The sequence below is a fragment of the Triplophysa dalaica genome, chromosome 10, assembly GCF_015846415.1.
Source record: "Triplophysa dalaica isolate WHDGS20190420 chromosome 10, ASM1584641v1, whole genome shotgun sequence".
Classification (NCBI taxonomy): Eukaryota; Metazoa; Chordata; class Actinopteri; order Cypriniformes; family Nemacheilidae; genus Triplophysa; species Triplophysa dalaica.
The window spans coordinates 13,573,023-13,594,109 of NC_079551.1; the positions used below are offsets into that span (position 1 = coordinate 13,573,023).

Consider the following 21,087-nt stretch of genomic DNA (forward strand, 5'->3'; position numbering starts at 1 on the left):
GCTCCGGCCTCTGGCGGACGGCGGCAACCCCCCCGCTCCCACTTGGACGAAAGCCACCCCACCTCGACCCAGGGGCGCGGCAGCAAAGGTCGCCGTTCCACCGAAGTTTTGACGGTGGCCGCACTGTGCACTTCCGTTTCCCCAGAGCCACCGCTTCGGGCAGCCACTGGCGGACGCCCTTCGTCCGCGCTGCCCGAACTCTACGGCACCGCGAGGCCACTCGGCGGCGAGGAATCTCCGACAGCATGTCTCTCCTTCCTCCCGGGTTTCGGCACCAATGTAACAAGATTCAAGTATGGAAGGAAGGAGTCGGGAACCGGCAAACATTTAAACATTTAATAAAGTAATATAACAGCCGGCGGCCCCTCACGGACGACCGCCGGCGAACAAAACATAATATAAATACAAACATAACATAAGTTCGGGCCCGGTCCTCTCTCTTCGACGGTCCGGTCGCTCGTTCCTTTTATGCTCCCATCTCCTACGTAATTCGAGCCCGGTGTGCGCACAGCTGGCGCTTATTCACAATTACTCACCGGACTCGAACCACGGTCTCGCCCCGCCTACTCTACTACAACGGCAAGTTTTATCTACAAAGTAATATTAAAAATAAACACTTTATTTGAAATCAAATGAATATTCCAATTTTAACTAACACTTAACCTAAATATAACTTAATGATACTTTTTATTTAAATTAAAATGTAAAATTATCTTTCAAATGATGGCATGCAAATAACTGAATTGTTTGAGGAATAAATGTGAATTTATTTTGGTTTATTTTCATATTAAATTTGAATTGTGTTAACAGTGTGTTTTGTAAACAAGATAAATGTAATGGTAGTAACTCTGGTTGTGTTTTGTTATCCTGTAAAGTAAGTGAAGGCCTACGTTTCCATATTAGCAAATAAAATGCTTTTTAAATGAAGTTGTAGAAACTGAAACTTTGTTGAAGAAACCACATGCTGTTTTCTCAGTCCAGTCAAAGCTCTGCGGATGTGTTGTCATTGAGGTCAGTGAATTGTGGTTTATTCTGCTCGCTGGGTGTAAAGCTAATGCAAAAGCGGGTATCTGTAAGAGGTGTTACATTTGCCCACAAATTAACTTTGTAATGAGTAAACACATGTGTGAAAGATCACAGAGAAGCTCAAATGAATTCATTTGACAGAAATAAAGAGTTTCTGATCAAATAAAAGCAAGCACGCAAGTTGAGCATAAGCGTGATTTAGTTTATTTTCATTAATATGAAACAAATTGTGTGATATTGACTGTGTGTGATAGAGATCATCTCGGCATATGGACAAATCTGTGAAAAATTTACCACTGAGCAACAGGAAAGCTCAATATGCTCAAACACGCAACATATGACATGATTCAGTTTGTGTTTCCCCTGTTAGTTTGTATTGCATTTCCTGTTCCTATTTCATGTTGTAGTCTTTTGTAGTTCTTTTGTTCATTGGTTCTTGTTAAATATTTCTCCCTTGTGTTTCTTGTTATTTTATTAGTTCTCAGTGTATTTAAACCCCAGTGTGTTCCCAGTGTTTGCTTTGGACTTGTTACTTCCGTGTTTCTTTTAGTGATGGTGAAATGAGGCTTTCCAAAAAACTGTATCAAAATGGTTCTCATTACCGCCCTCTTGTGGTAAACGGGTGGCATATGGATTTGTGTCACTTAACCTCAATAAAAACAAAGATGTGTCAGTGTAGGCCTAGGCTGTATATACTGTAGGAATAGCTGATATGACTAAATAAAAAAATAAAAAAATGGGACAAAACACCATTTTTATAAATGTGCTTCGATCTTCATGTAGTTATTAAAATAAACTTTTGTCTTAGTCCTGTTAGTTCGTAAGCGAGGCTCATGTAGACATACATGACAAAATTAAAATAAAAGTTTTGTGACGAGATTGTGAACTGGGGACTTTTATTTTGGTAACAATCTAAAGATTTCTATTAAGGAACAGGATGTGTTCAACAGTGAACACTGTTGGCTGTTTCTTATATATATATATATATACCGGTACATTGTTTTTCACTGAGAGATGCTTTAATACAAACTTCGAAGCCTCTAGTTTCATCACTAGTTTCTTTCTTCTTTTATAACTTACTACTTTGTATAATAAAAGTTAACTGCATGTGGATCCGCTGGCTCACCTGCCTTTTCGTTACATTCAGAGGGCTGCATATACACAACATTTATTCTTCATATTTCTAAACTTTATTAGTAACACAGAATATAAATGTGGCTAAATAAACTGATGCTTTTAAAAACACAATCAAAGATCTGAACTGTAGATGTGTTATTAATTTAAACTATAATTGCATGAGATATTCTTTTATAAGGTAAAAAAACATATAGTATACTATTGTAAATTTTAAGCACATTTACAAACAGCAGATTAACTGAAGCTTCAAGGTATTTGATTCAGAAGTGTGTAAAATTCAGTCAAGAAGTGAAAACACCATAGGGCCCTATGGCTTGTCGAAAACAAGACTTTTGTGGTGAAACAATGACATTTGTTCTGATTGTGTAAATGTTGGTCATTTTTTCTTTCAGTACATGCATGTTCTGCTTTGCTGGTATGGTTAAGATCTGAAACAAATGAATGTGGTTAATTCTGCTCTGCTTGCCCGAGACGTTGTGTGTTTTATGTATCTTAGTGTTGTGTGTGGAAAATGTGGTATCATCTCATATACACGAAGGAAGTTCCTAATGAGAACAAAAGCGTGTGAGAGATTATAGTAAAGCTCAGAAAAGAGATTATGATAAAAAACTATACGTGTTTATCAGGATGATTTTCTCTATTCTGTTCCTGTTTGTGTTGCATGGTAAGTAAAGAAATTATTTTTATTTAAAAAAAAAAAATGTGTAAACAGTATTTAATATAACAGTAGGATTTAGTATTGAAGTTTTGCACGCTTTTTTAAAAGATAATTGGCCATAAAGGAAGCTGTTGTTTTTAAGTGTGCTATATTATTTTATCCAGTTTAAGCCTATTTTTACTGGTAGAAAATGTATTGTCTGTCTTATAATTTTTTTATACATTTTATATTTTTTAATATTCGTATTAAACATTTTAACCGTCAGATATTAAATATTTGTTTTTCACTTGATTTGTAATTACAGTAAATTAGTTTAATTTTGGATTGACCTCAGTTTTGTATTTTTGTGTATCTGTTTTTCAGGTGTGTTTGGTGTTGATCCAGATGAAGTGATGTCAGTGTCAGTGATGGAGGGAGATTCTGTCATTTTACACACTGATCTTACTGAAATACAGAGACACGATTACATAGTGTGGATGTTTGGACCTCAAGGGAGTCGTATAGCTGAGATGTATAAGAATCGCATTGATTTATATGACAGTAATGACACACTTCGAGACAGACTGAATCTGGACAGTAAGACTGAATCTTTTTCCATCACAGACATCAGAATCACAGACTCTGGACTTTACAAACTACAGATCATGAGTGACAAAGGAACTTCATACAAGAGATATAATGTTACTGTCTTTGGTGAGTTTAACATCACTCACACTGTTTATTCTGATGTATGCGTTTTACAAGGTATAAGATTATTTTCATTCAAATATAATCACACATATACACATATATTTTCATTCACCATTTTTTTAAACAAAACATTGTTTTAAAGGACATAAATTGTGTTATATAATGTCTGATTATATTTGTTAGGTCATATGTGTTAACACCACCCTCTTTTTTATGGTCACAGACACTAAATCTGTTTATATCATCACACGCAACATTCTGATTTACAACATCTGTCACAGATTGTTATAATTTGTGTTAACAGTCATACTGTAAAAAATATTTCTGTTTTCTTTGCATATTTTTCATGTAAATACGGTCAAAACCGTATAAAATTATGAGAAAATGGGAAATTATGTAATTTTCTGCTGCTAAAATCAGCAGATTCTGTAGCCATCTTTAAGAATCAGCTGAAAACACATCTCTGACTTCTATCTCTTTTCTACTCTTTCTTAAAAAAAGTACACAGCTCTGTATACTGTGGTAGGCTTTATGAGTCCTGTTTTATTGCACTTATGCTTTTTGTTGTCCTTATGATGTTCCAATGCTTCACCTCATTTGTAAGTTGAACGCGTATGCTAAATGACTTAATGTAATGTAAATGTAATTTTACAGGAAACAAATATTTTAAGGTTAATTTCTGGCGCTCCAGCTCCATATTTTTTCTTACAGTTTATTTTTGAAAGTACCCTCAAAAAAGTTACAATTATGCACATTTACAAGAAAACAGGGAAAACATGTCTTTTACAGGAAAAAAAGTGTTATTTTGCAGGGAATAGGTGTTATCTTACAGTTTATTTCTGGCACCCACAGGATATTTTTATAAAATAAATTCTTATAATATTTAGTAGTGTATGCAAATGCATGTGAAAAATGCTTTATACCATTGTATACAGAGTGGTGAAGACATGAGAAGTGTAGATTTTTCCACACTAAAAAGTTAAACTAAACTATCCATTATTACATTATTACTATCCATTAACTATCCATTGTTTTCCAGCTCGTATGCCTGTTCCTGTCATCATCAGAAACAAAACCACCACAAACCACACTCAACAGCTCAACATCACTGAGATCTGTGAGTCATGCTCAATATGTTGATGTATGTTACTGCAGTGACTTTTATTTTGGTTCATTTGTGTAACAGTGTTGTATTTCTTCTCAGACTCTCCCTGTTGTAGTTTAACTGAAACTGTGATCCGATTGGTCATCTCTGCTGTGGTGGGCGTGGCTGCTCTGACTCTACTGCTTTATGAACTTAAGCTGTTTATAAATTAAACAGGAGGAGAAGAGGACACCAGGGGGCGATAGTGGATTAAAAAACCTTCTTACACCATGCAGACAAAGCTTTTTCAATGCTTTATATGTTGTTGTGTAATTTGTAACTCACAGAAATACAAATAAAGTTGAATGTCATAAGAAAGATCTGATAACATGAAGATTATATTTACGCTATAAATTCGGTCTCACGGTGAGCTTCACATCTACAGCTGCATTGAATCTCATTATGATGCTGAAGAGCTTCTGACCTGCACTCTTAAAAATGTGCTTCACAGGCTTCTTTGATTCCATAGAAGATCCTTTTGGTCCATAAAGAACCTTTAACAACTGAAGAACCTTTCTGTTTCATAAAAGGTTCTTTGCGGCGAAGAAAAGGTGCTTCAGATTATAAAAAGGTGAGAAGGAGATTGTTCCTTGTGAACCTTTGACTGAATGATTCTTTGTTGAACCAAAAATGGTTCTTCTTTTGCATTGCTGTGAAGAAGCTTTGAAGCTTTTTTTTTTTTAAGACTGTGAGGTCAGATGTTCACCTAGTTGTTTGCAGTGCTTTTAAAAGAAGAGAACATCGTCTGTGATTTAAAGCCTTTGTCTAATCTAAATGTACAGGAGTGAATCACATTGAGAGGAACATTATCTACCATGAGATCACTTTAACATGTCTATCTGTTGTACGTAGTCAACAGCAGATGCTTTTAACCAGTACTGGAACAATGGCCTATAAAAATCCTTGTTTAAGAGCTTTGCTGAGGATCACAGTTATAAATCATGATGGTTTAAGAACTGACATTGAAAAGTTTGACAGAAGTAGTTTCTGTCTATTTGAAGTGTGTTTGTGAATGTGTGTTTATGTGAACGCACACACTTCTGTGCAATATGGGAAATTTCTTCTCAAAACCACAAATTAACCTTTTGAAGAGAACACAAGTGTGGGAAAGATGAACACAAACATTGATGATCTTGATAAACCCTTTTTCTATAGATGTGCATATAAGTTTCCGAATTATTTTCTTTCATGTGGGATCTTTGTTCCTCCTGTCTAGTGAGTTATGAATACATTTCATTTACTGGTTGGACTGAATGGAATTGTGAAATTGATGATTCATGAGTGTTTGGTGTTGATGGAGATGAAGTGAAGTCAGTGTCAGTGATGGAGGGACATCTGTTACTCTACACACTGAGGTCAATGATATAAAGGGAGAGATACAGACAACGCAGACGCTTTATTTCTTGATAGCTGTTCGTGTAGGGCAATTCCATGAAAATGTCAACCTAACCACAATTTGTTTTAACTTAAGTAACATCACAGATTTTAACGTTTGATGGTTTAAATACCCATGTGAGATCTCTCTTCAAATTTATAAAGCATTTGTTTAATTTTTAGTGCCTGACTCTTCATCGTCAGGTTAGTGCCATTTTCAGGATTGTCACATCCATAACGTTACATATTGCTCCTAAAGGGACACATGAAAATGAATATAAAGTAACCATTTTATGTTCTATAAAGAAGCATCCCTTCTCCATTCATTGGGTATTATTGCTTCAAGATTGTACATTTTATTTTACAGAAATCCTAAAAAGTCTGTCGTCTCCCAAAAAACGTGTCCTTTTTTTGTCACATGTTTATTTCCCTTTTTACATTTTTTTTTCACAGACTGACATTTTTTGATGTTTAGACTCATTAAAATATAAACAGATCAATATATTTGTAACAAATTCATCCTGTGAGCATTTTCTTATGTGAACCCTGTTTCAAGAGCTTTGTTGATGGGTTCATTACCTATGCATGACGTTTCTCTTCTTGTGTTGCTTTCAGAAATCAGATCATTGCTCATCTGCATATTTTAATAAAAACTGCCTTGTGTTATCAAACAGACAAAGGCAAATGAAGCCTAGATCTGCTTTGCATCACTTTCACATGGTGTAAGGTTGAAATGGCTCAGTGTGCCGGTCACTTTATAATATTTGTACATTTGGCGTATGCTTTTATCGCTTTGATCTCTCTTCAAATTTGTAAATCATTTGTTTTATTTTTACTTCATGACTTTTCATACAGATGGACAATCACAATGGATCTCTCATGATCACAAACATCAAAACGAAACACTCTGGACTTTATAAAATTTTTATCAGGGACAGGATCTTTTACACCAGTTTTAATGTTTTCTGTCTATGGTGAGTGTTTTGTTCAGGAAATAAAGCTTAGAATCGGGGTGATTGTGAAATTAATGTTTTCCAGCTCGTCTGTCTGTTCCTGTCATCTTCAAAAACTCTTCTCAATGTTCTTCATCCTTAGAAATATCTTCAGTGTCAAAATGTGTGTTGTTGTTTTCAGTGATGAATGTGACACATTCATGATAAGAGACATTATAAGAACATGCAAGAATACAAAGAGATCATCCATGGACTTAATTGAAACAAAACGATCCGATTGGTCATCTCTGCTGTGGGCGTGACTGCTCTGACTGAATTGCTTTAGGATCTTATGACACCAGGGGGCAGTAGTGTTCAGAAACTGTAAACACACAGCATAGACTTTAAGCTTTTCCAGTTCTTTTATATGTTGTTGTGTAATTTTTCTGACACTTAATATGACAAATAAAGTTGAAAAGCTTTTTGGATATGTTATTATTGAGAAAGATCTGATAACTTGAAGATGATGTTTAAGCAATAGTGTGAATGAAGTCTTTCTCATGGTGACATCATGATGCTGAAGAGCTTCTGATCTGAGGTCAGGTGTTCACCTGGTTGCTGTTTCTTATGTGGTGCTGGTAAAAGAACAGCAGATCATCTATAATTTATAGCTTCTTAAGTCAAAGTGGAAGTGCACATTGAGAGGAACATTATTCACCCTGAACCAACTTTATCATGAGCATCTGTTGTAAACACCCATTAACAGGTGCTTTGAACACAAGTGATTAATAGTTACAGCAAAATGCCCAGGAGAAACCCTGTTTCAAGAGCTTCCTTTCAAGGTTCATTACTGATGCATGACGTTTCTCTCCTTGTGTGGCTTTCAGAACTGAGATCATTGCTCCTCTGCATATTTTAATAAAAACCTTGTCGAGACAAGTGTCACCAGCTTGTTCCGCTTCAGATGGACTTTGTGCCTGTGCCCTTTATCTTTATTTATGTCATTTGAATATGCACTATAGTAAATGTGGAAAAACTGATGTTTCGTTTGCTGTCAATTAAACAAAGGTTGCACGGATGCTGTTCAATGGTCTGTTGAAACCCATTATGTTAGTAGCCTGCAGCTGTTGCTGAGAGACTGAAGAAAACGTCAACATAAGCAGTGATGTGTAACATCTCACGGGTGCTTTTACTTTATTACAATATACCAGTTACCATAGTTATACTGACGGTAAACAAAGTTGGGGAAATTGAAGTGGGTGCTAAAATTTAATGAACCATGGGAGGTTAAAAGTATATTCTGTAAACCAGAGCTCACTTTCTTGCCACATCAAAGCTGTTTTACATTTTTTCGTTTCACTTTCTATTCTTTTCACAGCAGATTGAAAGGGCTTTATATTTGTAGAAACAAAAGGTGAATAAATAAATAAAAGTGTTATTTTGAGGTGAGCTTTGTACGGGATGTGGTTTGTATAGACAAAAGACATATGGATTAAAGACAAAGGAAGGATGTTAAAGGGATAGCCTACTTCACCCAAAAAGGAAAATGTCGTCATCATTTACTCACCTTCGAGTTGTTCCAAATCTATATACATTTCTTTGATCTAATGAACACAGAGAAAGATATTTGGAAGAATGCTTATAACCAGACAGATTTTTCCCACCGTTGATTACCATAGAAGGATAAAATACAATGGTAGTCAAAATTGCCCCAGATTGGTTTACTGTCCTACATTCTACAAAATGTCTTTTCTGTTCAACAGGGAAAAACATTATAAAGTATTTTTTTCTACTATAGTAGTCAATGGGTGGCAAGATCTGTTCGGTTATAAGCATACTTCCAAATATCTTTCTCTGTGATTATCAGATTTAAAAAAAATAGACAGATTTGGAGCAACTCGACGGTGAGTAAATGATGAAAGTATTTACATTTTTGGGTGAACTATCCCTTTAAGGTGCGTCAAAAAACTAAAGCATTTATCGGTTTATTTTTTTAAATTGTGTTTCCAAGAAGTTGGGTTTTACATAGTTATAAGATGTTCTAAAAAGTGGGTGTGTCAACATGATTTGTTTGATTCAGCCGTAAACCCTGATACTGTCACGGTTTGGGGGAGGTAGAACCCAATTGCAGGCAGACACAGGACGAAACGAGATGGTAGGGGTTAACAGGGATTTTATTAAACAATAAACAAGACTAAACAAACAGGCAAAACAAAAACCCACGATGGGGGAAAACCATACAGGGAAATATATACTTAACAATAAACAAGGACACTGACTTACTAAACTAAAACTAAGAAACTAACACTTGAAACAAACACTAAACTGACACTTACTATACAGGGGAACAGGAACAAGGTAACAAGACTTTATGGACAAACTCTGAAGGGCAGGAACATCAACAGGTAAGACGTAAAGGAACAACTTACAATGCACGAGCAACGAGACAAAGAAACATGAGGACTCTTTATAGGGAAGGTAATTAACACTAACTAGGAAACAGGAGGGTAGGGCAATGACGCGACTTGAGGAGAGTATGGAAGACCGCAAGGGTCAAAAATATCTCTCCTCACATGAAACAGAGGATTCTGTATGATTCCACCTCTAAACCAAGAAATACCTGACAAGGAGAGGTGGAACCATGACAGATACGTCATTTTTCTGACCATTACTGCGCAGACACCAGTTGATGTCAGGGCCCATATCTGGGATATTTTAGCATCATTGTTCTACAGTAGAAGTGAATCATGTCATGTTTTTTCTTTTTTTTACAGTTACAGTGGGGACTTTGGCCTGGGAGAAGTTGGAGATGGCGGAAAAAACACCAGGTGCATTCCCTGATGACCTGTTGCGATAAACTTACGATAAATAACACTTTGTTTCTGCTGATGTAGCAAAATTGAAAACCTGATGATAATTTTTCAGTTTTCGTTTACTGTAAGCATACTGTAACCTAGTATACTTAAGGTCTGAAGTTATCGCCACTTTCTGTGGAAAGGCCCGTCCAAGAGGCCATATGACTGACAGGTAAAGCAACCAATCACGTTTTGTAGAGGGGTGGAAATGTCCCCGCAGTAACAGACCGATATTGTACATTTACGAACGTGTGATGAACTTCGCATACTTTTAAGAATTGAGCGTTTAGTTGATTGTGATGAATTCTTATATCAACCGTTGTTTACAAAACAGCTTACTTCTTAGATCAGAAGGCTTTGTTGTTAACAGGCGGACCTTTGAAGAACGCCACACACATGTCCAACAGAAATCATGTGAAATTCAACCAATCAGATAACGACTTCGAACGTATTGAAGTGTTTCCAGAAAAGTGTTTCATATGCATCAGACGTTCAGCCAGAGGAACATGGACGTGATGTTTGAGGCTGAGACTAACTGTAACCATGTTTTGTGCTCCCATTCCTCCAGATCACAAAGGCCTTACCAGCAGCGATATTTTGGAAAAACAGGTTATCACCACGAGCATGCAATTCAAAAGCAGAAAAAATGGCAAGACACTTGATTTCAATTTCAATTCACATGCAGAAAAGTTCATTGATTTCAATTTCATTTCCTTTATTTCTTATTTTTGTTTTGCATTAGTGCAGACCTCCCCAAGACCTCTTATGTTAGTGTTTTTAACCCACAGATGGAACATAGATGGAGATATGCACTGAGGCCCACACATACATCCTCCTAATGAGACGTGCTGTGGTTTTATTTATTTAGGTCAGTTTAGCGCGTAGAGCGTGTTCTATTGATGTGGTAAAAGTCAGCTTCTATTGTTGAATATGTTTCATAATTGTGCAGAAGATGTTATGCATTCACTGTGTTCAGTATGTGGGTGAAGATATGACTGTTTCCTTAGAGCTGAACCACACGGCCTACATCGGTTAAAATAACATTAGTGTAATCTACAGATGTAAACATCACAACATTCAGTGAATAATGCACACTTTAAGATCACCAATAGTGAGCGACTGACTTAACAAACAATGCGTTTTGTCATGTCGAGTCTTTATGTTTTTATATTCTTTCTATATTAGAAATAGCACGCTTACGTATCTGTTTATTTCTGACCTAAATAAACAGCAGGATGTTTTGTTGATAACCATAAGCAGACTTAAATACTTCCAAGAAATCTTTACTTGGTCTCATTAAATCGTTTAGTCTTGTGAATTTAATGCGCTCTTGTTTTTCTCGTTTTCTCAGGTCATGCTTGTTTGGGCTGTTTGTTTTTAAGGTCATACTCTCGTGTATTTATGTACCTCGTGTTTATAAAACTAGGTTTTCCCACAAATGAGAACTGAGATTCAATTTACAAAGTTAAAAGAATGAACGCTTCACTGTGTATTCAGAGACAGTGCAGACATTCATTTTGTTCGAGAACGATGAGGTTTCTTTATAAAGATAAAGGCCGTGAGAATATCATTCAGACGATTGCAGCTGTGGTCACCATTGTATGAAATAGAACAGAGTAGTATAAAGATAAACTGTGATCCGACAAACATGAGTTTCAACATGAGATTAAATTTGCCTTTGTTTTGCTTTTCGATTCCTTAAATGACAGTTTCTCACAGGAATTTCTTTATAAACATGTTTGGGTTCAGACAGGATTTTGTCTAGACGGTCTAATAAGAGGCCTTTCAGCATCTATTTATAGCACTGGTAAGAAGCACTTGCAGTTTCATTTTTATTTATATTCTTCTTAAATGTTACATATATATTTGAATCTTAAAGATATTTGTGATTTGGTTATAGATGTTTTGTTGTTTGTATTTTGTTCAAGTGTTTGTTTAGGGTAACTAAATTTAAACAGGAAGTTCTGCCTGTGTGTTTCAACTGTGTGTGTTAATTCAATAACTTTGTGGCTGTAAAGTAATCATATGATACCAGACACTTGTATTCATCGGATATTAAAAAATGATTTGCTTATTTGTGGGGTGGAATGGATGGGAATGGGAATACAAGCACAAATGCAAATGATGGGGTTGAACACAATAAGACAAGGTCGAAAATTCTGTAATGATAATTCTTTACATTTCTAAAATCGAAATCTAATAATAAAATGAGGATACAAGGAGAGTCTCTCTCTCTCTCTCTCTCTCTCTCTCTCTCTCTATTCAAAGGAGCTTTATTGGCATGATAAAATAAAATTTACATTGCCAAAGCACAAGATTAAATGTAAACATGCACAAATATAGATTAAGATAAAAAATAAAATAGAATAAAATTAAAAGTCTATAAGTAAAAATATATATATATATACATCTCAATATAAACAGAAAAAGAGTTTTATTCAAAGTTCTCAATGAGGGTGATAGTGTCAGTTTGTGTGTGTTGTCCTGTCAGTGTTGTGTTGTGTTGTGCTGGTTGTTCTTTGGTCGTGGCAGGACTTGACATATCTTGCAGCCAGGTTTGAGCTCTCTCTCTCTCTCTCTCTCTCTCTCTCTCTGGCTCTCTCTCTCTCTCTCTCTCTCTCTCTCTCTCTCTCTCTCTCTCTCTCTCTGGCTCTCTCTCTCTCTCTCTCTCTCTCTCTCTCTGGCTCTCTCTCTATCTCTCACTCGCTCTCTCACTCACTCATCTCTCTCTCACACACACACACAGACACACAAACACAATGAACTAAATTGAAATCTCTTGGCGTTGCGTTGACGTTCATTCCCCACGAAATCAGGAATTATTGTTTATTTCTTTACAGGATTATATATCGCTGCATGACTGTCTGTCTAACACGACGCAAACTATTTTATTTATTTATTTGCCTTTCTTTGTGTTGATTTTTCACGAACTGTGTTTCTCAGTCGCTTCTCTTTTCGGCTGTTTTCGGTTTTCGATCTTACTGTAAGTTGAAGTGAGAACTACTGATTTCGTTTTGTTTTAAGATGTTTTGAATCTTTTCAGTTTTGTTCGTCACCCCAAAAACCAGAAACACCATGTGGCGCAGAATTGTTCTTATAGACGTTTTGAAAATATGATGTATAAACCCGGTTTTTTCGCTCTGTGCTTCTGGCTTGCACTTGGTAAGTAGTTTATTTTAATAAAAAATATTTACAAAATGATTTGCTCCTTGTTGAAATAATGATATGTGTTAGTTTGTGCTGAAACGTACTCTGACTGAGAGTTTGAATGGCTGTGCGCTTTGATTTTCGGAATCGGATGTATTTATAAAGTATAAGAAGAGCATATAAAAAATATTCTAGTATGAAGTATGTTTTCGTTCCTCAGCTGGAACAGCGTGAAACTGGTATAGCTATTCATTAAATGTGTAGCTTGAAGGCACTGTAAAACACTTTTGATAAAAACAATGCCTTAATGTAGATGAATGTGATGGGAAAAAAGCGCCACGTTTTACAATAAACCGGGAACACACCCGGGACGTGCGGTTTATTGTCAAAATTCCGCGCAGATCAACAATAACTGAACTGCTGAATAAGAAATAACGTTACTGTTACTAAAATAACACGTGCCTTCTACCCAATCGTATATTTGTATATATTAGTTTACCTGTACATACCTGTACATTTATGTATAGATCTGCTAGTAAGTAAGTAAAGATGTGTCAGCTTTTACCTTTTTTGTGTTTCAGGTGTGTTTGGTGTTGATGCAGATGAAGTGACGTCAGTGTCAGTGATGGAGGGAGATTCTGTCACTCTTCACACTAATCTAACTCACATACAGACAGATGTACAGATACTCTGGACTTTTAAACTAAACACTCGTTTGGCTGAAATCATTAAAAGGGAACAGATGAACATTTTTTTTGTTAGTGAGGATGTGATATTCAGAGATCATCTACAGATGAACAATCAGACTGGATCTCTAACCATCACAAACATCAAAACTGAACACACTGGACTTTATCAACTACAGATCATCAGTGACAAGATCTCATACACAAGTTTTACTGTTATTGTCCATGGTGAGCAATGTACAATTATTGAAAATGTTCATCTATAGGTTTCTGTAAGTAACGTGTCTTTTCCCATCTGTCATGTCATCCAGCTCGTCTGGCTGTTCCTGTCATCATCAGAGATTCTTCTCAATGTTTTTCATCATCAGAAAGATCTTCAGTGTCAAAATGTGTGTTGTTGTGTTCAGTGATGAATGTGACACATGTGAGTCTCTCCTGGTACAAAGGAAACAGTTTATTGTCCAGCATCAGTGTGTCTGATCTCAACATCAGACTCTCTCTACCTCTGGAGTTGGAATATCAAGACAACAACACATACAGATGTGTGGTGTCCAATCCGGTCAGCAACCAGACTCAACATCTAGACATCAATGAACTCTGTGAGTCATGTTCAGGTAAGAGATTAGTTAAATGAGTGTCTGGTTGGTCAAACTCATCTTTAATGTCTGTTTCCTTGGTTGAAGTCAAACATTGATAAGTTTAATTTTTAAATATGTTCATTACAGCACACATTCAGAATCCATATTTGGTGGGAATCACAGTTTTTCTGGTAATGCTGGTTGTGGCGACTGCAGCTGTGAGTGTAATGTGGTTTCTCTACAACAGGAAAACTAGACACAGAGGTAAGTATTAAGTGTTTTTAATTGTATTAACTTAGTCTTTTGTGCAAGAAAGTGTGGAGTGAAAACTGTGATTATTATTGAAAACAGTTCAGACTCGTGATGAAGAAGAGATTCATTATGCAGAAACAACATTTAGTGCACGCCATATTGAGATTCCGGTAAGAGATTGTGTTGCTGTGTGCATCTGTATATTGCTATTTGAGACCCTGTGGTTTCTGTCAAAGCTTTAGTACATACAAGAAAAAAATGTGCTGCTTGCGCTCCTTTTGTAAGTGCATGATGCTGCATCAGGCGTCAAGCTATCTTAAGATATGTTGATGCTTGCTTAGCGCTTGTGCTGTAGGCTAAATAAATACCTTAGTGAGTTGTGACTACACTCGAACCACACAGATATAACAGAATTTGTGAACTTGTAAAATCTCCGAGAAGAAACAGAATGCAAATTCTGCCAACTAGTTAACCAAAGTTAAAAGAATGAATCGAATTAAATAGAAATTTTGTACAAAATGACACGATTTGTCTGTCTTGTCTCTAGGCTTTTGTTATTTAGTCTGGCTTTAGTCCAAGTGTGTAATGTCTGTGCAGCTCTACAAAGGCAAAACATTTTAACAACGAACACAGTTTGTATTTTTCACGCACTGATTTATAGCAAAGCTAACCCAAACCAATGTAATTACTCGGCATTGAGAGGTAACTTGTTTTAGTCTCATGTGTCTTGTCTCATGTGTCTTGTGTCATGTGTTTTTACAGAAAGCTGATGAACACACAGTGTACTCAAGTGTTTTTTGAGTTGACGTCATCCTCATATCATCTTCATTATGAACCAGACATTTATGTTGATATAACACATATTCAGTCAAAATATAATTAATCCAAAAATTCAATTTTTTACATTATTGTACGTTGTTATGTTTGTATTTATTTATTTCGTAATTAATGTAAACTGTAATTCATGTTTTTTTATAAATAAATGATCCACAAATATAAAATATTGGGATTTTGGAGTTTGATAGCTTCTTCGGCCATTTTACTGTTGTTTTCACGATCTATTGACTTTTTAGTGGTCTTTGTAAAGTAAAGTAAAAAATAATTGGATGACACAAAGGAGAATAAGTAAGAAATATTTTGTTTGGACTTTAAAATTTAAAAAGATGTAAAATATGACTAAACAAGCACTGAGATTAAAATTAAGATTTTTCATAGTGTACGCCTTTACAATTGTCACATTCACCAGCTGGAGTGCCCTCTTAAATCCACTAGAGGGCACTCCCCTCATTCCCCGAACTGTCATTGCACACTACATCTCCCATAACCCTTTGCTGGACTCATTATGTTGAACATCCTCACCTGTTACTTTAAACATGTCACTTCTGTCTACATAAGCCTGCTCTGTTCTTTCATCGTTGCCAAGTCTTGCTTTTTTGTTACATTGCATTTCTAAGCATTCTCAGCTATTGGAGTACTTGTGTTTGACCTTGGATTGTATATTGTTTGTGAATCTCTACTGCCTGCTCTGACCGTTGTATTATTAAAGCTGCATTTAGGTCTTCAACCCTTGAAGTATTAGAGCAATGCGTAACAGTAGTATAGTAACACCTTAATTTTTTTAGCGATTGGATTTTTTGATTCCTGGTTGATGTGGATGTATTTAGATCAAATTCTCATGTATTAATACTCTTCTCAGTTATCTTAAGAATACAGACTACTATAAATTGCAATGCCTAGTCTCCCTTAAAAAACTAAGTTAAATATATTATGCTGTACATGCACACATGGCTTATATTTCAAAATGCCTGTGTTCATGGCCATTCTACCTTGGGAATGACTAGCTGGGATAAGGTCTAGCACATGGACATACATAAGTTTGGTGTTTTCAAAGATCAAAATATGTAAATAGAAGACAATGTTGAACTTATTGAAAACATAAACCTTTATTTGTCTACTACAAACTGTAAAAACTAATTGTGCTATGTAGGACTTAAAGTGGTTCTTTGGCTCGTGATCATAGTGGTACCTCTTTTATCCCTATATAGCACCAATAATTTGAAAACCGAAAGAGGTTCTATAAAAAGTAGGTACAATATGTGCTATATATATCACTTAAATTGGTTCCCCTATGATTACGAGCCAGATTAGTACTTTTAGTGTTTCATAGCACCATTTGTTCATGCCGATAATGTTATTAACTCGTTTTAAGTGTAATCTGAACATGATCTTAAGGCTCACAGGTAGCTAGCATGTCTTCTTACTGTAAAGTAAGCAAATCAAATTAATTAATACAAAATATATTAAAATAAATAAATAATTTAGAAAATAAAAGTGGTGAATTAAGTTACCATGTACTATACGCTTACATATACGTACAGGACTTTTTTTATCTGATAAGTAATGGGAAAAGGAGAAGAACACGTTTGGCAGGTGGAATTGAACTTCTATAACTTCACCAGGCAGTGGTCGCACCACTATTCCAAAAGTGGTGGGGCAAATTTTGATCCTGAAATATGTAATAAAATTGCAGGATGTGCACATGCAAAGTAGATGAAGCGACCTTGAAAAAGGTGATTTTATTGCGATTTAAGCTTAGCAAACCCAAGTTATGGTACAGTTCATGTCAGGTTTAATTATTGTTGGACTGTTTAATTGTGATTTTTGCCAGCGATTTAAAAAATCCTTTTTAAATCCTTTTTGATGTATTCATACCCATCTAATACGAGCCCTGTGCCCGTATGATGGGTCCCAAGGATGTCGTGTAGATGGAAAAAGCAGCGGTCCATGCACTGATCCCTGAGGGACTTCATTGATCTTATGGTGAGAAGTGCACAGCAAGCTGAAGAAAGGAAAAGCAGATCATCAGTTATTTATTGCTCCTAAATTCACAGTCACAGGGGAAGTGCAGATTGAGAGGAAAATTATTCACCATGAGCAAACTTTATCAGGTGCTTTCGTTGAAAACACCCATTAGCAGGTCCTTTGAACGTAAGCGATTTATAATTAGCCTACAGCAAAAAGCCCAGCAAGACGTCTTGTGTTATCAAACAGACAAAGGCAAATGAACCTTAGATCTGCTTTGCATCATTTACGCATTTTTTAATTTGGCAGATGCTTTTATCTTACAGACCATTTCAATCAAACTCATGACCTTTGCATTGACCTTAGGCCCCAGTTACACTGCAGCTCTTGATACGCAATTCTGATTTGTTGCCTATATCTGATTTTTTCGACCGTCCATTTACATGTACTTTCAATTGTGACACAAGTCCGATTTACTTGTTTACACTTGCCAAACGATTTGAAACATTGCGCATGCGATTGTTTTTTGGCGGATGAGGACAAAGAAAGCCATCATATGCTTTGATTGTATCCTCCTCGACCATTGAGAGGAATATCTGGGTGCGAGAGAGATCTCAGGACTGGTCAAACGTCATAAAACTGCGGACAAGTACCAAATTGTCACCATTTTAATTAGGTACATACCACAGAAAATCCGATCTCCCTTTTAAACATGACTGTCACATTGACATCAACCTTATCCGATTTATTTCCAAATATGAATGAGGCCTGAAACTGATCTCGAAATCCGAATGCATTCGTTTTTTTTTCCTGTTTACACTATGGTGGGTCATATCTGATATGTGTCACATTGGAGGAAAAAATTTGGTCACATTTAAATCGCAGTGTAAACGGGGCCCCTAGAGTTGTTTGTGCAATGCTTTGCTTTCACTACACTCTAAAAATATTGGGTTCTTTCAACCCATCATTGGTTAAAAAACACACAAACCCAACATTTGCGTAAAATTACCTTGAGAATGTTTAAATTTGACCCAATAATCGGTTGAAACGAGCCAGCATAGGTTAATTCATATCACAACAGTTAGGTTTGTCCATTCTTGACCCAACGACTGGTTCAAAGAACCCAACATTTGTTAGAGTGTAGGAACATGTGTATAAAGGCTATCAGATCATTTTAAAAATGTTTTTTTTTATTCAGTATCATAGCAAACTTGTATTAAGTACAACTTTTCTCTTTGATATTGTTGTCGTTGAGAGGAAAAACCATGCAAACCACGAAAAATTCCCTTCAGGAATGTTCTCAAACAGTTGTCAAAACGGAACCTAAAAACAAACACTCATTGCTGATATGTTGTATATGAAACAAAGGCTAAAAAAAACGTTGTCCGTTACAGTTGTCACCTGTTAGTTCAGCTTCAGATGGTCATGGTGTGTGTGCGCTTAATCTTTTGTTATGTCAGTTGAATATGCAGTATGTGAAAAAACTGATGTTTGGTTTGTTGTCAAGTGAGAAAGGTTGCACGGATGCTGTTCAGTGGTCTGTTGAACCCCATTATGTTCGTAAACAGCAGCTGATTTAGTTGCTGAGAGATTGAAGAAAATGTAAACATTAGCAGTGATGTGTGACATCTCAAAGGGACTTTTTTTTAATAAACCAAACCATGCTACCAAAGTATAAATTGGTGTGCTGTAGGTAAAAAAAGAGTTGGGGAAATTCAAGTGGGTGCTTAAATATAGTAAACCCTGCGAGGATAAAAGTAAATTCTGTCAACCAGAGCTCACCTGTCAAGTTTCAGTGAGACAACGACAGAGGTCTCAGGTGCAGACAGCGGGTAAGGTAACAAAGAATCTTTAATAAAAGAACAAAACAGCAAACAAAAACCCACAATGGGGAAAAACAGGGCACGACAGAAATAATAAATGAAAGGTACACAGGAACTAGACTAACTATACTTAAACTGACAAATACTTAATACAATACTTGACAAGATGGCAATAGACTAACATAAAACTACACTTACTTTGACTAAGACTAGTGGAAATCTCAAAGGTTCGAATAGGACACCGACATGGAACAAAACGAACTAGCACATGACAGCAGAAACGAGGGCATATACTGTATATACGGGAATCAAAAACAGGATAATTAAGGGAACAGGTGTAGGGGATGAAACACTGATGGGAAGGTAACAAGGAAACGAGATGGCGGGAAACGAAGACGCAGACCGGAGAGAGAGTGTCAAAAACCGATAGGTTCACCATCTCTCCCTCCACACAAAACCTAAGGCTATGCCATGACTCCGCCCCAAGACAAAGAATAGACATATTTACCTATTTTTGCGTTCCACTTTATTTTCCTTTCACAGCAGATTGAAAGTGATTTTGAATCAATAAAAGTGTTATTCTTAGGTGAGCTTTGTATAGGATGTGGTTTGTATTGATAGAACACATATGGATTAAAGACAAAGGGTGAATGTTAAAGTGCATCTGTTGGGTTTACAAACTAAAGCATTGTTTTGTTTGTATTTGGGCATCGTTATAATTAACTTAATTTGACATTTACTCTCATCAGAGGCAAAACAATTGAATTACACATGTTCTGAAGAGTGGGTGGGTCGATAGAGTTGGAAATAGAGGCGAAAACACCATTTACCCTGATGGCCTGTTGATGTGAAAATGCCTTTTCCCCCTTCAACCGTTTCATGAAAACTGATCTTTGGGCATCAGAAAGGACACTTGGGCAAATGGGCAGGGCACTCTTATCCCCTCCACCCCCTATGCACGTTCCTGTAAAAGCGTCTTTGATAACAAGCATAGATCACGCTGTTGCATTAGTCAGAGAACTTGATCAACTTCATCAAACCCAATTTCCAGGTGCTTTATATTGTCAATCTGAGAAAGTACAAAAAGTCAACAATAACCCCCTTCGGGAAAATTTGGAAAAACAGGTTATTTCCACGAGCATGCATCCAATTTACATGCAGAAAAGTTCATTGATTTCAATTTTATTTTATTTATTTGTTATTTTTGTAATGCATCGATGCAGAACTCCCAAAGACCTCTTGTTCTTGTGTTGTAAACCCACTGATGGAACATAGATGCAGATATGCACTGTGACCCACGTACATGCTCTGAATAAGATATGCTGTGGTCGTCTTGATCATGTAGGTCAGTTCAGTGCACAGAGCGTGTTGTATTTGATGTGGTGTAGGACGCTTCTAAAGTTGAAGATGTGTTATAAGCAGAAGGTGTTATGTGTTATGCATAGGCTGTGTTCCGTATGTGGGTGAAGATGGTTACTTGATAGAGCTGAACCTACGTCTTGGCGGCCTACACGGATACATTAACATTAGTTTCTGTTCTTTCTATATTTGAAATGGCACGCTAGCATCTTATGCATTTGTTTATTTCTCACGTAAATAAACTGCAGGATGATTTGATGAAAACCATTAGCAGCCTTAAATACTTCCAAGAAATCTTTAATTGGTCTCATTACATTTTCCAGACATAGCAACTTACATTGCATTATCATATACATTTATACATACTGTATGTGGGATCCCTTGGGATCGAACCCGCAACCTTGAATTGTTCACACAATGCTCTTACCACTGAGCTACAGGAAAGCTATATATATTAATTTAATGTTCTCTTGTTTTTCTTGTTTTCTCATGCCAGGCTTCTTAGGGCTGTTTGTTTTTAGGGTCATGCTCTTTAAGGTCATGCTCTTGTGTATATCTGTAATTCGTGTTTTGAACCTCTTGGATTTCCCACAAATGAGAACTGAGATTCGATTGACAAAGTTA

At 36.3% G+C, this 21,087-nt stretch overlaps 1 protein-coding gene across 1 annotated transcript; it reads left to right on the top strand.

Annotated features, from left to right (window-relative positions):
• The first annotated feature begins 12,482 nt into the window (after positions 1–12,482).
• LOC130429540 (uncharacterized) lies at positions 12,483–15,220 on the top strand. The gene is made up of 5 exons (XM_056758170.1): positions 12,483–12,978; positions 13,545–13,877; positions 13,961–14,263; positions 14,375–14,491; positions 14,579–15,220. Exons 1-5 carry the CDS (start codon positions 12,930–12,932, stop codon positions 14,719–14,721), a joined length of 945 nt encoding a protein of 314 aa, XP_056614148.1. The 5' UTR covers positions 12,483–12,929; the 3' UTR covers positions 14,722–15,220.
• Positions 15,221–21,087: the final 5,867 nt, after the last annotated feature.

Excerpts from the sequence above, each read along its gene's own strand:
- LOC130429540 (XM_056758170.1), top strand. The coding sequence starts at position 12,930 with ATGATGTATAAACCCGGTTTTTTCGCTCTGTGCTTCTGGCTTGCACTT. Across the intron at positions 12,979-13,544 it reads GTGCTTCTGGCTTGCACTTG|GTGTGTTTGGTGTTGATGCA; the intron begins GTAAGTAGTTTA and ends TTTGTGTTTCAG. Across the intron at positions 14,492-14,578 it reads CAGGAAAACTAGACACAGAG|TTCAGACTCGTGATGAAGAA; the intron begins GTAAGTATTAAG and ends TATTGAAAACAG.